The following is a 15,466-nucleotide window of genomic DNA, read 5'->3' as shown; positions in this document are numbered from 1 at the left end:
GGCATATTGTATTGTTTGTTAATAAATGGATTTTAAAATGGCAGAGCGGTTGTTTTAAATAGGCAACTGGCAGCGGCAATAAGGTTTGAAAGCTCTTATTAGAAAAATTAGAATGGGGTTGGAAAGCACTGGACGACCCTGACTGTGTTACGATGGAAATCAAAATGAATTGAAATGAATTTACACCGGACCAATTTGGCTGTGCTGGTGTACCTATTGAAATGTCCACTACATTTTCCTCTGATGCGTTTGGCACTGCGGAGTGACGCGTTCGCGCTGTATCAGATTTAGACGGCAAGCTTTGATAATCTGCCTGCATGATATTAGGTTTCACCTCATCACTTGGTGACGAAGATGAGTGCTATATTTGCATTCTAAACATGCAATTTCTTGCCTCATCAGGTAATGTAATTCCACGCTTCATTAGGACTGTGAAGTTTATCATTTGTCATCAAAGCCAAGCTGTCAATAAATGATTAAGTTCCACATTTGGAAAATGTAACTTGTGGACTCCAGCAAAATTGATTGAGCTTACACGTTAATTGCAGTTAGGAAGAGAGACTTTGTTTGATGTGGCTGCTATATGTTTTTGTGGCTGTTACTTTAAAGCCAAAGTGCTGCTTGAACCAAATGTGCCAACTATTAAAGAAAACAAACCTCATGAGGGTCAGTACAATAATTAAAGTGTTAGCTCAATAATGTGACTGAGATCGCAATGCAGTTGGTGAGGCCGGTACGAGATTGAAGTTTCATTTATCATATGGAAGATGGGATCAGAGCTGAAATTTGGTGTGTCGAGATTGATCAATGATAGTGGATATGAAAACTGTACACAGCCCTGTTCAAAAATGACATTTTTTGTGACAGAAAGATCAATAATTTCAAAACTTTTTCCACCATTGATCCAAAATGTATGTTTGGCGCAACCATGCCTGCTAATCACCAAAATCAGCATCATGCTTTGGCGGCTGTCCTAAAAAGCAGTCAGTGCAAGAACAAAACATTTGGAGTTATGCTCAAACACAAAATAAAATTTCGACAAGGCCTACTAGGATAGCTGGAATTTAGTTTGACTGAGTTTACTATGGGTATCTGTAGAAGCTGTTTTGAGGCAATTTATCCTTATTTGAACTGGGCTGTGTATACTTATTTCCAATGATTGCTTATTATTTCTGGAAAATTGTGACAAATGGATATTGGGTTTTGTTCTTTTACTTTCTCAAAGATGTGCATTCACACCATCCACAGCCTAGCAATTGGCACCTCTCTGAGATTTATTGTTAAAAAGTAAATAGGCATAATCCAAAGTTGATAGGGAAAGAAAATCAGACAGTCGAGGCTAACCTTTTATGTTCATGTTCCATTTGTTTCAAAGTGACACTGTGTGCTTTGACAATAATGTCCGGCACTCACCAGCTGTAAGCAAGCACAATGCTTTTCCAACCCATGTGGAGTGTAAATAAGCAGAAATTGCTGTCTGGCGGGATGATGGAAAGACTATGGACTCGACTTGAATGAAGTATGGGCTCTAATTACTTCCTGCCGAAACTGGAGATGAGACAGAGCTCAGTCAGAGTCTGTTTGGCGCTGCACGAATGTTTGCTTTTTGCTTCTTTTTTTTTTTTTTTTCCCTGCAAAGGAACAAATACAATTAACCCCTCCATCCTTTCTCGTCTGATACTTTTGGGTCACCCGGCTGTATGAACATTAACAGCATTGAAACGACAGACTTTTGCACTTTTTTGTAAATCAAATAAGATCGGTGTTGGGATAGAGGGACACAAAGGGCACAGTCATGTCTTATTAAAAATCTAGTAGAGGTTCTGGGCCTACACGAGGGAAGCAATCGTGCAAGAACAGCACATTTGATACAGTGAAGCCATTCAGATTCAAGGTTTGCTTTTCTCAAATTTGCCAAAGCAGTACAATTATTATATTGGACATTGTTAATTCATCAACACATTCAATGCCATTGATGACTCTAGATGTGAAAGATCAATTTGAACCAAATAGTAATATAAGGTGAAATTCAACTTGTCTTGTTTGTGGTCCTTGAATGCATCTAGCACACAGTCTAACGTGAAACTGAAAAGATGTTTCTCATCTCCCAATGCAGTTACTAATAGCCCGTGTAGTCACTTTTATGATTACAAATTGCAAATTTATCATAACGTTTACTGTGTGTAAATACTAAGAGGTGAGTTTAGTTCCTAATTCAGTTTGTGTATTATTGATGAGCCTCATGTGAAGGTGGTTTGTTCATGTTAAATAATTAAACTACTGAATACAGTTATTTACATGACACAAGTTCAAAGGATTGTGTACATTCTAGAGACGTAGTGTTGTATGTTGTATCATCTGCATGCAAAATTTCCTATTCAATACAGGACTCGTTTTCTTTTTTTTTTAATTGCAATTGCAATCCAGAGTAAGAAATGTATGAACAACTCTGAACAATAAGCAAACGATACAACATATCAAAGAATAATAAAGACAATAAATCCAAAATAATAAAAACCTAAAAAGGTAGAAAAAAATAAATAATAAAATTAAATACGTATGCTAGTACAAGAATTTATAGCAATATGTTTGGCTTAACGTAAATCTCTATTGTTTTTGCGCCTTTTTTTGGTCCCAAAATCTATTGTATAGTAAATAAAGTTTATTGAGTAAACTTTACTCTATACTTTGCTCTATCCCTACCCTCCACCTAAGTTCACCGTCATGTTACTTGTGAGTGAAATGACTTGTTTGTGAGGTTTTGTTTTTTGTTTTTTATCACATGGGTGCCATCCACTGTCTAAAACGAGACACTACAACACCATTTTATTCTGTTGAATTCCATGCGCTTCGCTACACTCCGTGAAAAGTTGTACCACAAATTTAAATTGGGGCATTTTCCTTCCTTTGCATATTTGTGTTTTATAGTGTTTATTTATTCATTGATTATTTTTTTTTTTAGTTCATCTATTTATGTGGTCTATAAAAAAAATACTGGGTAAATGGGTTGGTCATAAGGAGATTCAATTAATAGTAGTAAAAGACTGTAGAAAGTCGTAAAAGACTGTAAGCTGTTTCCTTATTATTGTGGTATTTAGTTATGTCATTGCTATATATATATATATATATATATATATATATATATATATATATATATATATATATATATATATATATATATATATATATATATATATATATATATATGCACACATTTTGTAAATAGGTAGTAGAGTATTCAACTTCAAAGATGCGTTAATGGTGATGACGTTGAAGTCTAGGTTATTAGCAAAAATCGAGCTTTTATATAATGAAATATATAATGAAATTACAAGTTTGCTCATAGAACGAGTTCAGTTTGTATTTCAAGGTAGCTGCTCAACTGGACTGATCTGCGCAGTTGAAATTGTCGATGATGTTTACCTTTTTTTTTAATGAAAGATAGCCCTTGATATTTTGTGATTTTCGTTAAAGTTTTATTTTCTTCCCTTTAAAAACAAATAAACAAACAAACATGTAAATTAATGTAACTTAGCTGGTTAGTGTCCTTGGCAGGCATCCTGTATAATTTCAATTCATTCACATCAACGCCGTGATGTATTTCACGATGAACAATTTGTTGACGTAGTGTGGTTACGACGACGTCACGCTTTCTTTTGTGCTTTTTTTTCTTTCCCACATATCATTCACCCGTCACAACACAAGACAACTGAGGCACATTGCTCCATATGTGGTTTGCTGTTTTTTAAAGCACGCAAAAGTTGCATATGTTTGGAGGGCCGCGCCTTTCCTAGAATGGTAGTGGCTGGCTGAGAAATGTGGCTCAAAACGAGAGAATCATGCCACCGTTTTGGCGCTTTCACATTGAGCTTGACTACAATGATCTAGGGGAAAGGCGAGCAAAGACAACATTGTTAGCTTGATATTTTTTTTCAAAACAAAAAGCTTTTTGTCACCTGTAAAATGCCCCTATTGAGGTCGCGATTGTTCATTTAATTCCACTTGGGAAAAAACGAGCCTCCAAGTTAAGTAAAAAACGGTAAGATTTCATGTCCAAGACCTGATTAGACACAGCTTCTATCTGTCAAATTCATTAGCCTATCGGATAGAAGAATCGCGTTAAGGGGTGGACGTGATTGAGTATTCAACTTCGAAGATGCGTTTAGGGTCTTGACGTTGAAACAAGATTTATATGCGTTTTATTCGATATTGAGGACTATTGCAATTACAATAACTTTTAATGGAAATATTGACCATTTTTATTTCACGAACTTACCAATTATTTTGTAAAAAAAATTAGTACAAGTTTGTATTAGTTAGATGATTATTTTAATACCTGATAAATGCATTAATGAGCTTATAAATTATTTATCACCTAATTTTAGGAAGAACATGGCTGAATTACGTTTTGAGACCATTCCAAAATGACAGAATTTTACTGCTACTGTTACTACAAATAATGCTTAATTGTTTTATTTGTATAAATTTTAGCTCAATTTTATCTGTTTGTATTACTTGTGTATTCAAAGGTGATTATGCATTAGGACTAAAATCGTTTGGATATTGAAAACTTTAAGATAGGAGTTTCCAAACCTTTCTAGGACCTCTATCCTGCATGTTTTTGATAATTCCTTCCTCCAAGACACCGATTCAAATGATCATGATCATTATCAGGTTGCCGATGAGCTGATCATTTGAACCAGGTGTGTCGGAGGATGGAAACTTGAAAGAACACCCAGAGCTTTCAAGGACCAAGTTTGGATATGCCTGCTTTTAAGATGAGAGGATCCCTGCTACTGTTCTTTTAATCAGTAATAAAACAAAACAACAAAAACAAAGGATGTTGGACTAAAAAAGCCACCCCCTTCCATAGCCACATGGGAAGTACCCAGAACCTGCCTCCTCTATTCTTCACCTCTCCACTGATACACTCATCACACGCATCTACCTTCCACAAATGAGATATGATTGTGGTGATTGGAATTTCCAGAGGCTGTCACAATCATTTTGATGTGAAAATAGACAGGAGATAATGGGAAAGACAGGCCTGTTATTAGAGCCCTGTCAGGGCTAAAATGATGCACCAGAGTGAAGAGGTTAAAGACACAGCTTCCTTGTTAATAATTAATTGCTGTGCGTGTGGTGGATCCACTTCATTGCGCCCAGTCATCACTTGATAATTGCTTTACATTTAATTTGGCTACAGAGACTGTTTTTCAAGGTGGTTAAATTGCACTTCAAGTTAATATGGGCTCAGACAGAGACAGCAGTTTGGTCATAGACGAGTGATTAAAAAATGACAAGCTACACTAAAGGTATTAAGTCTGAGATTGAGTCAGAGTTACTCATTTAATTAGCGTAGCTAACTTGAGAATAATGTTTTACCTGATTAAAAAAAAATATGAGGGAAAACTTCATAGGTTATGTGCAGTACAGTTTTTTTTTTTTTTAATTGCCCACCTTATTATTTGCTCGATTATGGAATGTAGTCTGCTCGGGGAAGTGAAAGGAATAAGAATTTCATTGTGTGGTATTACTACGCATATGACAATAAAACTCTTGAATATCTTGAATCTTTTTTCATAGCAGTTCAGTAATAGTATTGTCATTTAAATTGAGAACAGATTGGATGAGGTGCAGTCATCTTGACCTGGACCCTGCTGTTTTTTCACTTGTCTGATTGATTAGCAAATCAAACAGTCATTACTAGTCAATTAAGACTTCAACAAGAAAAATAACTGCCCATATTTCTGTCTGTAGATGACAGAGGCAGCATTTAGCGGCGTAGCAAGAAGCACAGCAGCAAAGGGCATGTCGGAGAGAGATGTGCCTCACATTCGCCTCGTTGGTGATAGCGACGTGGAGGTAAAGTGAGATTTTTTTACATAAATCAGTCACAGTCACATGTAGACATCTGAAGTACAAACCATAGGTATCAACGTTCATTTTGTGCTTGATACAGCCGCTTTTTTTACTGGTAAATGTAACTACTATTCTGCACACAGAAAGCCCTATTGGTTAGCCTTGCATGCACACTGATAATGAGTGAGTTAATTAGACCTGTGATTGAAACCGAATGCAGACGCAAACTCATCATTTGTCATTTGAATAGAAATTACTATATTCTGTAGTTCCACAGAGAAAAAAAAAAAACAAAAGAGTATGTTGTCAGAGTTTTAATTTAGGACAACACATACAGAATTCTGATGATTAATCCATAGCAATTTGGTGATCTTTAATTCCAAGACAGTATTTTTCTGCCTTTGACATGTTTTGATTTAAACAAATGGAAATTATAAATGTGGATATTTATTTTCCATCCTCAAAGGAAATTTATATGTTTGGAACGAAACTGGGCCACGGGAGTTATGGCGTGGTGTATGAAGCCACACACATTCAGACACAGACCCGGTGGGCCATCAAGACGGTTTGCAAGGCAGAGGTGAGTATTTAATAGAGGTTTGCCAAAAAATAATCGACTTGCATAAGGATCAACATTTTCATCCGCTACGATGCAGCATCAAAATAGATTTCATGACCATCAATGCAACGGCTATAGTATCCTATTATCTTGAAGTTGGCCTTTGCAGCACTGGCTCTTGCTAACGAGCTTTACTCCCTCTTTGCAACTCTGACTTTCCGCCACTAAAAAAAAATGGTGAAACCGCTAGTCAAATGCGCTGCCATTATACAATACGGCACAGGCAACTAACTATGTGCTGCATTCAAATGTAGCCGGACATTTCAGATTCAGAAAAAGGGACAGCTTTGCATTACATGTTAACTGCAAATATTTAGACAAATGTGTGTTTTATATCAGTCAGCAAAAGCTGACGTATATCAAGCAGAATGATGAGGGTGGAATTACTTTGATATTTTACTTTGTTACAATAAATGGCCCATCAACTCACTTAGGTTTATTATACCTAATCAATGAACAAGGCTGTGCCTGGTTGTTGGTATGAATCACAAAGAATAGCGTAGCGGTCGGGGTCCTCATTCTGTTTTGTGAAAAAAAGGCACTTTCCTCACAATTCAAAACTTAATAATTGTAGATTGTTTTGCAAAGCAAACTTGACTGAAATCAAGCATAAACCATTGTCAATCACATGGTTGTTGATGTGGTTGAATAAGAGGCCCAAAATAATCCGAATCGAATCGAATCGAATCGAATAATGAGACAGCCAAAGGTTCCTACGCTTAGTATTTAGAACAGCATGAAACATTTGATCAAGTTATGCTGAAATGTGTGATATGTAAAACAGGCAATTAGAAAGTGGTGAAACTTTTTAAAATTCAAATTAGATACCTTACATTTGATAAGCACACGTCAGTTATATTTAGCTTTTATTCAAAATCTATCTATCTATCTATCTATCTATCTATCTATCTATCTATCTATCCATCCATCCATCCATCCATCCATCCATCCATCATCCCTCCCTCTCTCTCTCTCTCTCTCTCTCTCTATATATATATATATATATATATATATATATATATATATATATATATATATATATATATATATATATATATATATATATATATATATATATATATATACTGAGACATTAAGTACAGTAGTGTCCTTATATCCCAACTTATTTCTTAAAATGCAGTAAAGTGCTTTTTTTATTGTACAGTTCAGTTGTATTTAATTTTTACATACAATACGTGCATTTGCCTAAAATGTTGCCCAACTCTTTTCCTACTCTATATTCAAGCACATCTTTAGTCTTTAAACACTTTCATCTTGTGTATTTGGATTGCATGTTTGTACATACAAGCACTGTTTGAATACAAATTTGACCGATTCATGATGTTGGAGCAGCTAATAGTAATATAAATATACTTTTGAGGAATATAAACTTTGCCTCATTTTTTTGTGTGGACTTTGGCGAACTACGCGAGTGTATTTTACGGTAGCACTTGAAGTCAAATATCTTTAAGGATCTTGACAAAATTCAAGATCTGCTAGTTTCTCAAATTCACAGGTTGATTTTGAATAAAATCAATAAGAAAGGGCTGATTGTTCGGCTACTTTTTTTTTTTAGCCTGGAAGTACAAAAATCAAGATGCTGGAGCAGGAAATCAAAATACTCAAACAAGTGGACCACCCTCACATATTACGTCTGGTGGAGATCTATGAAACAGCTCAGGTAAGCCTTTCTGTCCTTTTTACTTCACAGCATGCACAGGTACGTTTACAGTTTTGGGTGGTGAGGTGCATCTACGCTTCAATCCTAGATGACATATTTGATCACTGAGCTGTGTGTGGGAGGTGAATTGAAGAAGGTGTTACAGCAGAAACAGTACTTTCCTGAGGAGGAGGCAAGACACATCATTGGATGCTTAGCTGATGCCATCACCTACCTTCACAAAAAAAGTAACACATTTCTCTTTCTTGACTTTGAAAGCAGTGCACCCCTTCAGCATGGATACAAAGCTTTGCGGCATCCCAATGCAGGAATTTTTAAAGACGAGCCGCGGCCAGCTCCCTTGTAAAGAAACATTTAGTAGTTCAATTACATTTTAACACAGAAAAAGTCACGCTATGCTGGTTTGCCTGTGCTCTACTTATACTTACATGCATTGAGGTGTCAAGGGACTGCTTTTTAGTTGTGTGTACTGCAGTCCCGTTTGGTTCGTTAACCTATGTGGTCACTCGCTGTTGTTAGGCAACGTGTATGTGGAATAATAGACTTTTTTTCAACTTTCAGACATAATGCATCGGGATTTGAAACTTGAGAACATTTTGGTGAAAAATTCTCTTGATGACTACAATGGCAAGCTTGACATCAGGGTAAGATTACAGTCGTCCTACAATTTTACACCTTAGTTTCCGTCTCCTCCTGTGTTGGAATGTGCTTCACCCACCTTCTGCACGATATTTAGCGAGACCTATATCTCATTAGGACAGCCTCCCTCTGATCTCAAACCCCTGTACAAAAAAGTAAAGCAGCAGTGTTTTAAAGCAGACCTCCAGCTGAGCTCAGCATGTTATGCATTCATAACAAGGCAGCTATGGAAGTTGAGAAGAATTTCACCAACATTACATTTCTAAACAATTCCAATTTTGGGAGAAAGACTTGTTACGTGTGTATACTTGAATTATGTATATGATCCAATTTGTGAAAATGCACATTTTTATCTTTCTCTCTCTGTCTCTCTCTGTCGCTGTCTCTCTCTCCGACAAAATTAAAGTAAACATAATCACACACTTTACATTACTGTACGGTATATGACGAAATGAAAGTAAACGTAATGGCACACTTTACGCTACTATACAGTATTTGCCTGCATGCAACCAAACCCTTTCTGGCTTAAATGTGAATGGTGGACGTGCACAAAATGAAAGTAAACGTAATGACACACTTTACGCTACTATACAGTATATGCCCGCATGCAACCAAACCCTTTCTGGCTTAAATGTGAATGGTGGACGCGCCCCCAAAAGTTGCTCTCTGCTCTTAATGGAGAGAGCTCCGTTAGTTTGCCCTTGGCCCTCCGTCTAACATTGAACTGCTTAGGCAGCGGTTCTCAGTGTGCCGTGGGAGGACTCATTCACAACAGCCGGGACTTCCTCCCGGGCCAATTTGACATCGTTTGCCCGAGGAGGTCTCGACTTGCAGTTCCTTATACTGTATATAAGTAGTTTGCGGGCTTAGCTCCTCTCGAGTGAAGTTGGGCTCGCTCTCATTTTCACCTAATGGACAGCCCGCGCGCATCAGGTGCAACACATTTAACGATATAGGGAGGGGCCGCTCTGATCACATGATGGGAGCCGACTGCCTTGACGCACACATGGCGTGCATCCCCACCGTCTAGCGGCTCCAAGCTGCGCCTGTCTACCATACTGCCGAATCTCGGCCTGGCCCCACCCCGACCACGTCTGAGCCCTGCCGATTCCCCGCCTTGCGCCCGATCATGAAAATAAAGCCCATCATTCAAGAAGAAACATTTCGTCGGGTCCCAATGGAACAATGTAGTGATGCCATTTGTGTCTATCCATCCAGGTTGCAGACTTCGGATTATCAGTGAAGACTATGGGCGTGGGAAGTGAAAACATTCTGTCCGAGGTCTGCGGGACTCCCATCTATATGGGTATGTATGGCAGCAGTATTCCCTCATAATGACAAAAGCAAGAGTGGTACTAGCTGCAGTGTGGATGCCTGCAGTCGGCTGTCTTTGACTCACCTGCTGTGGGCCTTTGCTTTAGGCCTTAACTACATGTAAACAGCTTATTTAAATCCGCATCGTCTCCCCCTCGTCGTCGTTGTTTGTTTAAAGAAGACGCGTCAATGCCAAACTGCATAGTGTGGATTCAAATTTGTGTACAAGCATGCCAAGTCGCTAGGCGGCAGTAATGTCACAATTTCCCCCTCTGACATGTCCAATCAGAGAGAAGCGCAGTGGCTCAGTTCTCCGTTTAAGCTGTTACACGTAAGCACGGAACCGGAGGCTTGGGCAAATCTCCACTTTGTCTGGAGGTTTTGAAACATTCAGTTTTGATGGGAACAAAAGCCCGACCACGTAGAGCAGATAGGGCAAAACGGAGACCTTTACTTCCCGTTTGCTAGAACCCCGGCTATGTGTAGACAAGGCCTTAATTAGCTGAGGGTGTAAATGTGATCTCGTCATTTGATTCCATGTCTCCAATTGTAGCTCCTGAAATGATAAGCCAACGTGGTTACACACACTGGTGTGATATGTGGAGCGTCGGAGTCATTATGTATATTTTGTAAGTATACACTTTGTAAGTATACACTTACAGTTAGTCATACCCATGCCAAATTTCAGGTAAGGTTACACTCACTTATGGCTGACAATGAGGCGCTCTATGGCTGGGCACAGGCTGACTGTCACTCAACATTGGGCTTTTTTTCCTTTCCTCTTCACTTTTTAGTTTTTTCCTCTTTGTGGCATGACAATGAGGCGCATGAAAATTTGTCTTCTAAATTTTTTATTTGCTTTTGTCATTGATGTTGTATTGGTACAGTTGAATAGAATGGCATAAATCAAACCAACATGCAAAACGTCATTTTCTTGATTTTTTTCCACAAAAAAATTAATTTACTCAAAAATATACCAGTAATATTATTGAGTAAATAGATTTGTCTTGAATATCATTCCAAATGGCAAAAAACAATGAAAACCCTTCTAATGATCAGTGGTGATATTACAACATAAAACGTTTGTGGTTGTACTATTTAGTGTTCCCATTTTTTAATAGATTTATTGGGGTTTAAAACAATATTTTTTCAATTATTCTTTGTACAGTAGTGCAGAGTAGTATAACTTGGCTGATGGTTTCCCATTCATGCGCTAAATATCCTTAAATATCCTGTAGAATGATGTTAAACGTAGCAAGTAGTTTGTCAGAATTGTTTTTTTTTCACACCTTTCGCTTTTACCATTTTGTTTAGTCATTTTCATTCTCAATATACCCTTTGAGCAAATAAAAATGGACTTCAAAGCAAAATGTGTCTTGAGTATCACTGGCTTAACTGTACATACTTATATATCATTCATGCGCCCATAGACCACGATTACACGAGTCTCATCTGTGTCCTCCAACAGGCTGTGTGGGGAGCCTCCATTTGTATCCAAATCAAAAGAAAACCGACTTAAGGAGATTAAAACAATTGGAGTCCAATTTTCTTCCCCCATCTGGGACACAGTCAGCAATGCAGGTGACACTTTATCTCAAATGTCCTTTTCTAAGTACCCGCAAGCTAAATTGCATTTCTTGTACAATGGGCTTAGAACAAAGAAACGTTTCCGTCATAAAAAATACTTGACAAATACCCTGATTGACTTGACTTGTCGACAGCCAAAACAGTGGTGACGTGCCTGCTGAAAGAAAACCCCGCTTACCGCATGTCTGCTAATCAATTACGAGACAACCCGTGGATTACAGTAAGGCACCGGACTCTTCTGACTGCATTTGCAAAGCACGCATGTGAATGGAAGGAGGAAAGCTCGCTGGGCTTTTTGTTTACAGGGCGACACCAACACACCTGCGTTGCCTCTCAATGCGCTGGAGATGATGCATAACTTTCACAAACAGGAGAGGAGTAAGACCATTTAAGGAAAAAAAAAACACATTGCAAATCATATTGCGAATGCTTGACTTAATTTGGAAATGATCTGAGGCTTTAAAGCAGTGACTCCCACTCAGTTTGTCGTAGTAAGTTTTGTTAACGAACCGGTTTCAAAGCCATGTTCTCCTGCCGTCCATGACAGGTACATGCGATTCCCAGGATCGCCCACTTGTTCCCAGGTCCGTTGCACAGCCACCAGAAGTTAAAAGCAACAGATTGAACGGCCTGAATGAAGAACTCAGTGACTCTTCTTGCACACCTTCCACGTCCTGCAAACTGGTACGTCGTACTCATCCACCAGACCTGCACATCCATTTCCTTACTGGGGATCTGTGACCTGCATGTAAACATGATATCACATTTCTATTAATAAATGATTTGCGTTTCGGTTTGCAGCATACACATTTTATTTTGATGATATAGGACGCTGTGCTTAGAAGTTCCAATTCGTTAACATAATTTGTTACTTTCCCACTGGCGACCGGTACATAACCAGGTTAATTTGCAAGCGGAAGGACCACCGTTGTTCGAAATAGCTTGCTGGTCGCTTCAGTCGCAGTTCACGTTAGCATTTGCATCTAGCATCACCGTGCTGCTGCTCAGCGCAGGTAAAATCCTTTGATCACCTTGGACAAATTCACAATGGGTGAGGGTCGCCAGCTGCACCGTTACCGGACATCACTTAGCACAAAGCACTTCCGTATTTGGTGTGACTTCATGCCTAAGGTTTCAGTTGAAAATGGTCTGTCATGCCTGTCATTATGTGGATGCTACCCAGTGTCCAAAATGAGACACTACAGCGCCATTTTATTCTGTTTAATTTACCTTGCTCTTCACTGTACTCCTTGAAAAGTTGTAAAAGTTGTACAGCAAAAGATTTTGATTTGGCCATTTTCCCTCCCTTTGATTATATTCATTCATTCATTCATTCAACGTACTTATTTTAATGTACTTAATGTACTTATATGTATTCTATAGAAAATATGGTTTCTATAAACAAATGGGAAAAACATAATAGAAAATTCTCATTCATTTTATGCAATTTAAGGAAAAATGTTATACTGGGATATATAGAGGACCGAAAAGGAAGTATATTTACAGTTGACCATCGCTATTTGCAGGGAATTGGGACCAGGTTTAGATTTACAAAATTCACAATAACTGCTTTTACCAGTCCGGCCCACTTGACTCCATGTAGCACCCACCCCTGTGGTAAAAAATAAAATAAGATAAAAAAATCACAACAGTTTGTAAAGTGGAGAAGCGGAAGGAACTGGACCAAAAGATTTTCTGTGAATTTTTTTTTCCAACCACATTTCTTAACATTTTGATCTAGACACCACAACAACCGCATTGACAAAAAAAACCCCTCTGAATCCCTCTTGATAAAAGTCTCGCCTCTGTTAGGAGTCAGACATCAGCCATCAACAGGACAAAGAGAAAATCTTTGCCGGGACACTTCAACCCACCACCCCACAGGTATGTTGGACTTATCTTCGTCATCTTAGTTGTTGCTCATTTGCGGCCATAATCTCAAGTCTTGGCAAAACGCCATGGTTTGGACTTCAATTGAAATACTTCACTGATAATTTCTGACTTTTAATTCGTACTTTTTATCCTGACAAGGGTGTGCTGGAGTTTAGCCCAGCCTATCCCAGGCGCACCCTGGAAGTATCAGCAGCAAACCACAGGGGCGCACACAAACAATGCACACTCACATTCAAATACACTTGGCAACCATTTTTAACTGAAACCATTTTCAACTGAAACCTTTCAACATGAAGGCTCTTGAATGTTATTTTTGTTAAGTAATGTCATAATTTCCTTTTCAAATGTGGACAACTGGTATACATATAATACATGATACAATGTGAATTCCTTAAAACATACATTTTGCACCTTTTTTCACAATGTGTTGAATAATTTTCTGATCACTATGCCATGTTGTCTAATGAATATTTGGTAAATTAGAAAAAATAACTGCTTAGGCATGATCTGCTAGGCTGCAAACCTGACAGGCTTTTCCCTTACCCTTTACTATTTGCACCAGATACAACACACACATTTGATTTCTCACCTCTTTTATTGGATGTCACATTTTTAAAGTGTCAGGAGGGTTGTTTAACCGTACCCATGTTTGTTACTTTTGCTTTCACCACTAGATGGTGCCAAATTAACTTTTCACCGAACCAATGAAGACATAAGATATAGTAGACATGATGCTGTTTCTCCCCCCATTTAAGTGAATTTGATTGTCGATTGTTGTGTAAGATTAATATGGATCTGATGCCCACAGCTCGGCTCCAAATCCCGCCCACAGTCGGGTTTAAATCCACGCAAGTCTCAACGCAAGACGAACGTCAGCACGGTGAAGAAAGCAACCTCCCATCAAAACGGACAGAGATCTCCTCCATCTCCTGTAAAAGTATGACTGACTGTCAGGGACTGTCAAAACAAGACTAAAAGCACAGAGATGCCTCACGGGACAAAGAAGGACCTCAAAAACTAGATTTAGTGTTTGCTGAAGAAATTATTTGAAGGAGATCTTATGTATGTAATAACAGGCCTTTGCAGGGAAGTGAACAAATAGTGCAATCTGATGGGAATGAGTAGCGGTATGCTGGTGATGGTAGTGCCAAATAAGTAATACGATGCTCAGTTCCCACATCATTAGGTACCCCTCCTCAAATTCTGCCTTTGCAAAGATTCAAGTGCTCATTTTGAAAGTGTCAGAGCTCTAACTCAATCACTAAAAGATTAAGAACAGATCTCACTGTTTTTAATGTCTTAGTTTTCTACACGTTCCGGGTGTACCTAATGATGTGGTCTGCGTGTACACTTTAAAACTACCATATGAATCCAGAATTTCGACTGTCCAAATTTTGCCAAAGGGCCTCGGTCTGTGGGAGAGAACAGATCAACTGTGCAAATGTTTACTTTTTCACCACCAGCTGTTGCCAGGCTGCCCAAACAATACAGGCACTCTTTAAGGTATTCAAATGCAGTTTGCGTACACAGAAAGTATATAGAACAAGTGTTTGTGGTAGCATCTGAACATTCTCCCATTTTAAAGTAGCAAGACCGCCTTATTGCAAATGTGTTTATATTATGTTCATTCAGGAAGTCCAGGGTGTCCATAGAGCCGCTATAGAATTTCACAAATTTATCACCATAGGAAATGAAATGTGAAAAATTATTACAAGTAGACAATACCGCTATTTGCAACCCTGTCCCTGTGACCAGAAATATCTTGTGCTATGCACAAATTGAAGGAGGTGATGGTGGATACCTGGCAGACGGTTTAAATGTAATGGTTAATGTCACTGTACATTGCCTCGGGAAAGTCCCCATTTCAAACC

At 38.4% G+C, this 15,466-nt stretch overlaps 1 protein-coding gene across 5 annotated transcripts in view; it reads left to right on the top strand.

Moving 5' to 3' along the window:
* Positions 1-15,466, top strand: part of stk33 (serine/threonine kinase 33) — a 21,339-nt gene extending 5,873 nt beyond the window's left edge. For 3 of the 5 annotated variants that reach the window (XM_088412960.1, XM_088412959.1, XM_088412957.1), the window contains 13 exons: positions 5,761-5,865; positions 6,329-6,442; positions 8,058-8,162; positions 8,251-8,389; positions 8,724-8,806; positions 10,020-10,107; positions 10,669-10,744; positions 11,584-11,696; positions 11,837-11,922; positions 12,008-12,080; positions 12,250-12,386; positions 13,515-13,586; positions 14,404-15,466. In XM_088412960.1, the coding sequence (XP_088269086.1) occupies positions 5,761-5,865; positions 6,329-6,442; positions 8,058-8,162; positions 8,251-8,389; positions 8,724-8,806; positions 10,020-10,107; positions 10,669-10,744; positions 11,584-11,696; positions 11,837-11,922; positions 12,008-12,080; positions 12,250-12,386; positions 13,515-13,586; positions 14,404-14,538 (1,326 nt within the window). In that variant the 3' untranslated portion in view covers positions 14,539-15,466. The remainder of the gene's footprint in view (positions 1-5,760; positions 5,866-6,328; positions 6,443-8,057; positions 8,163-8,250; positions 8,390-8,723; positions 8,807-10,019; positions 10,108-10,668; positions 10,745-11,583; positions 11,697-11,836; positions 11,923-12,007; positions 12,081-12,249; positions 12,387-13,514; positions 13,587-14,403) is intronic. The other 2 variants (XM_088412961.1, XM_088412962.1) reach the window with 1 other exon arrangement.

The sequence above is a fragment of the Hippichthys cyanospilos genome, chromosome 4 (assembly GCF_059441005.1).
Source record: "Hippichthys cyanospilos isolate Australia breed blue-spotted pipefish chromosome 4, RoL_Hcya_1.0, whole genome shotgun sequence".
Lineage (NCBI taxonomy): Eukaryota > Metazoa > Chordata > Actinopteri > Syngnathiformes > Syngnathidae > Hippichthys > Hippichthys cyanospilos.
The sequence above is the reverse complement of the archived record's forward strand: the minus strand, read 5'-3'. Positions and strand labels throughout refer to the sequence as shown.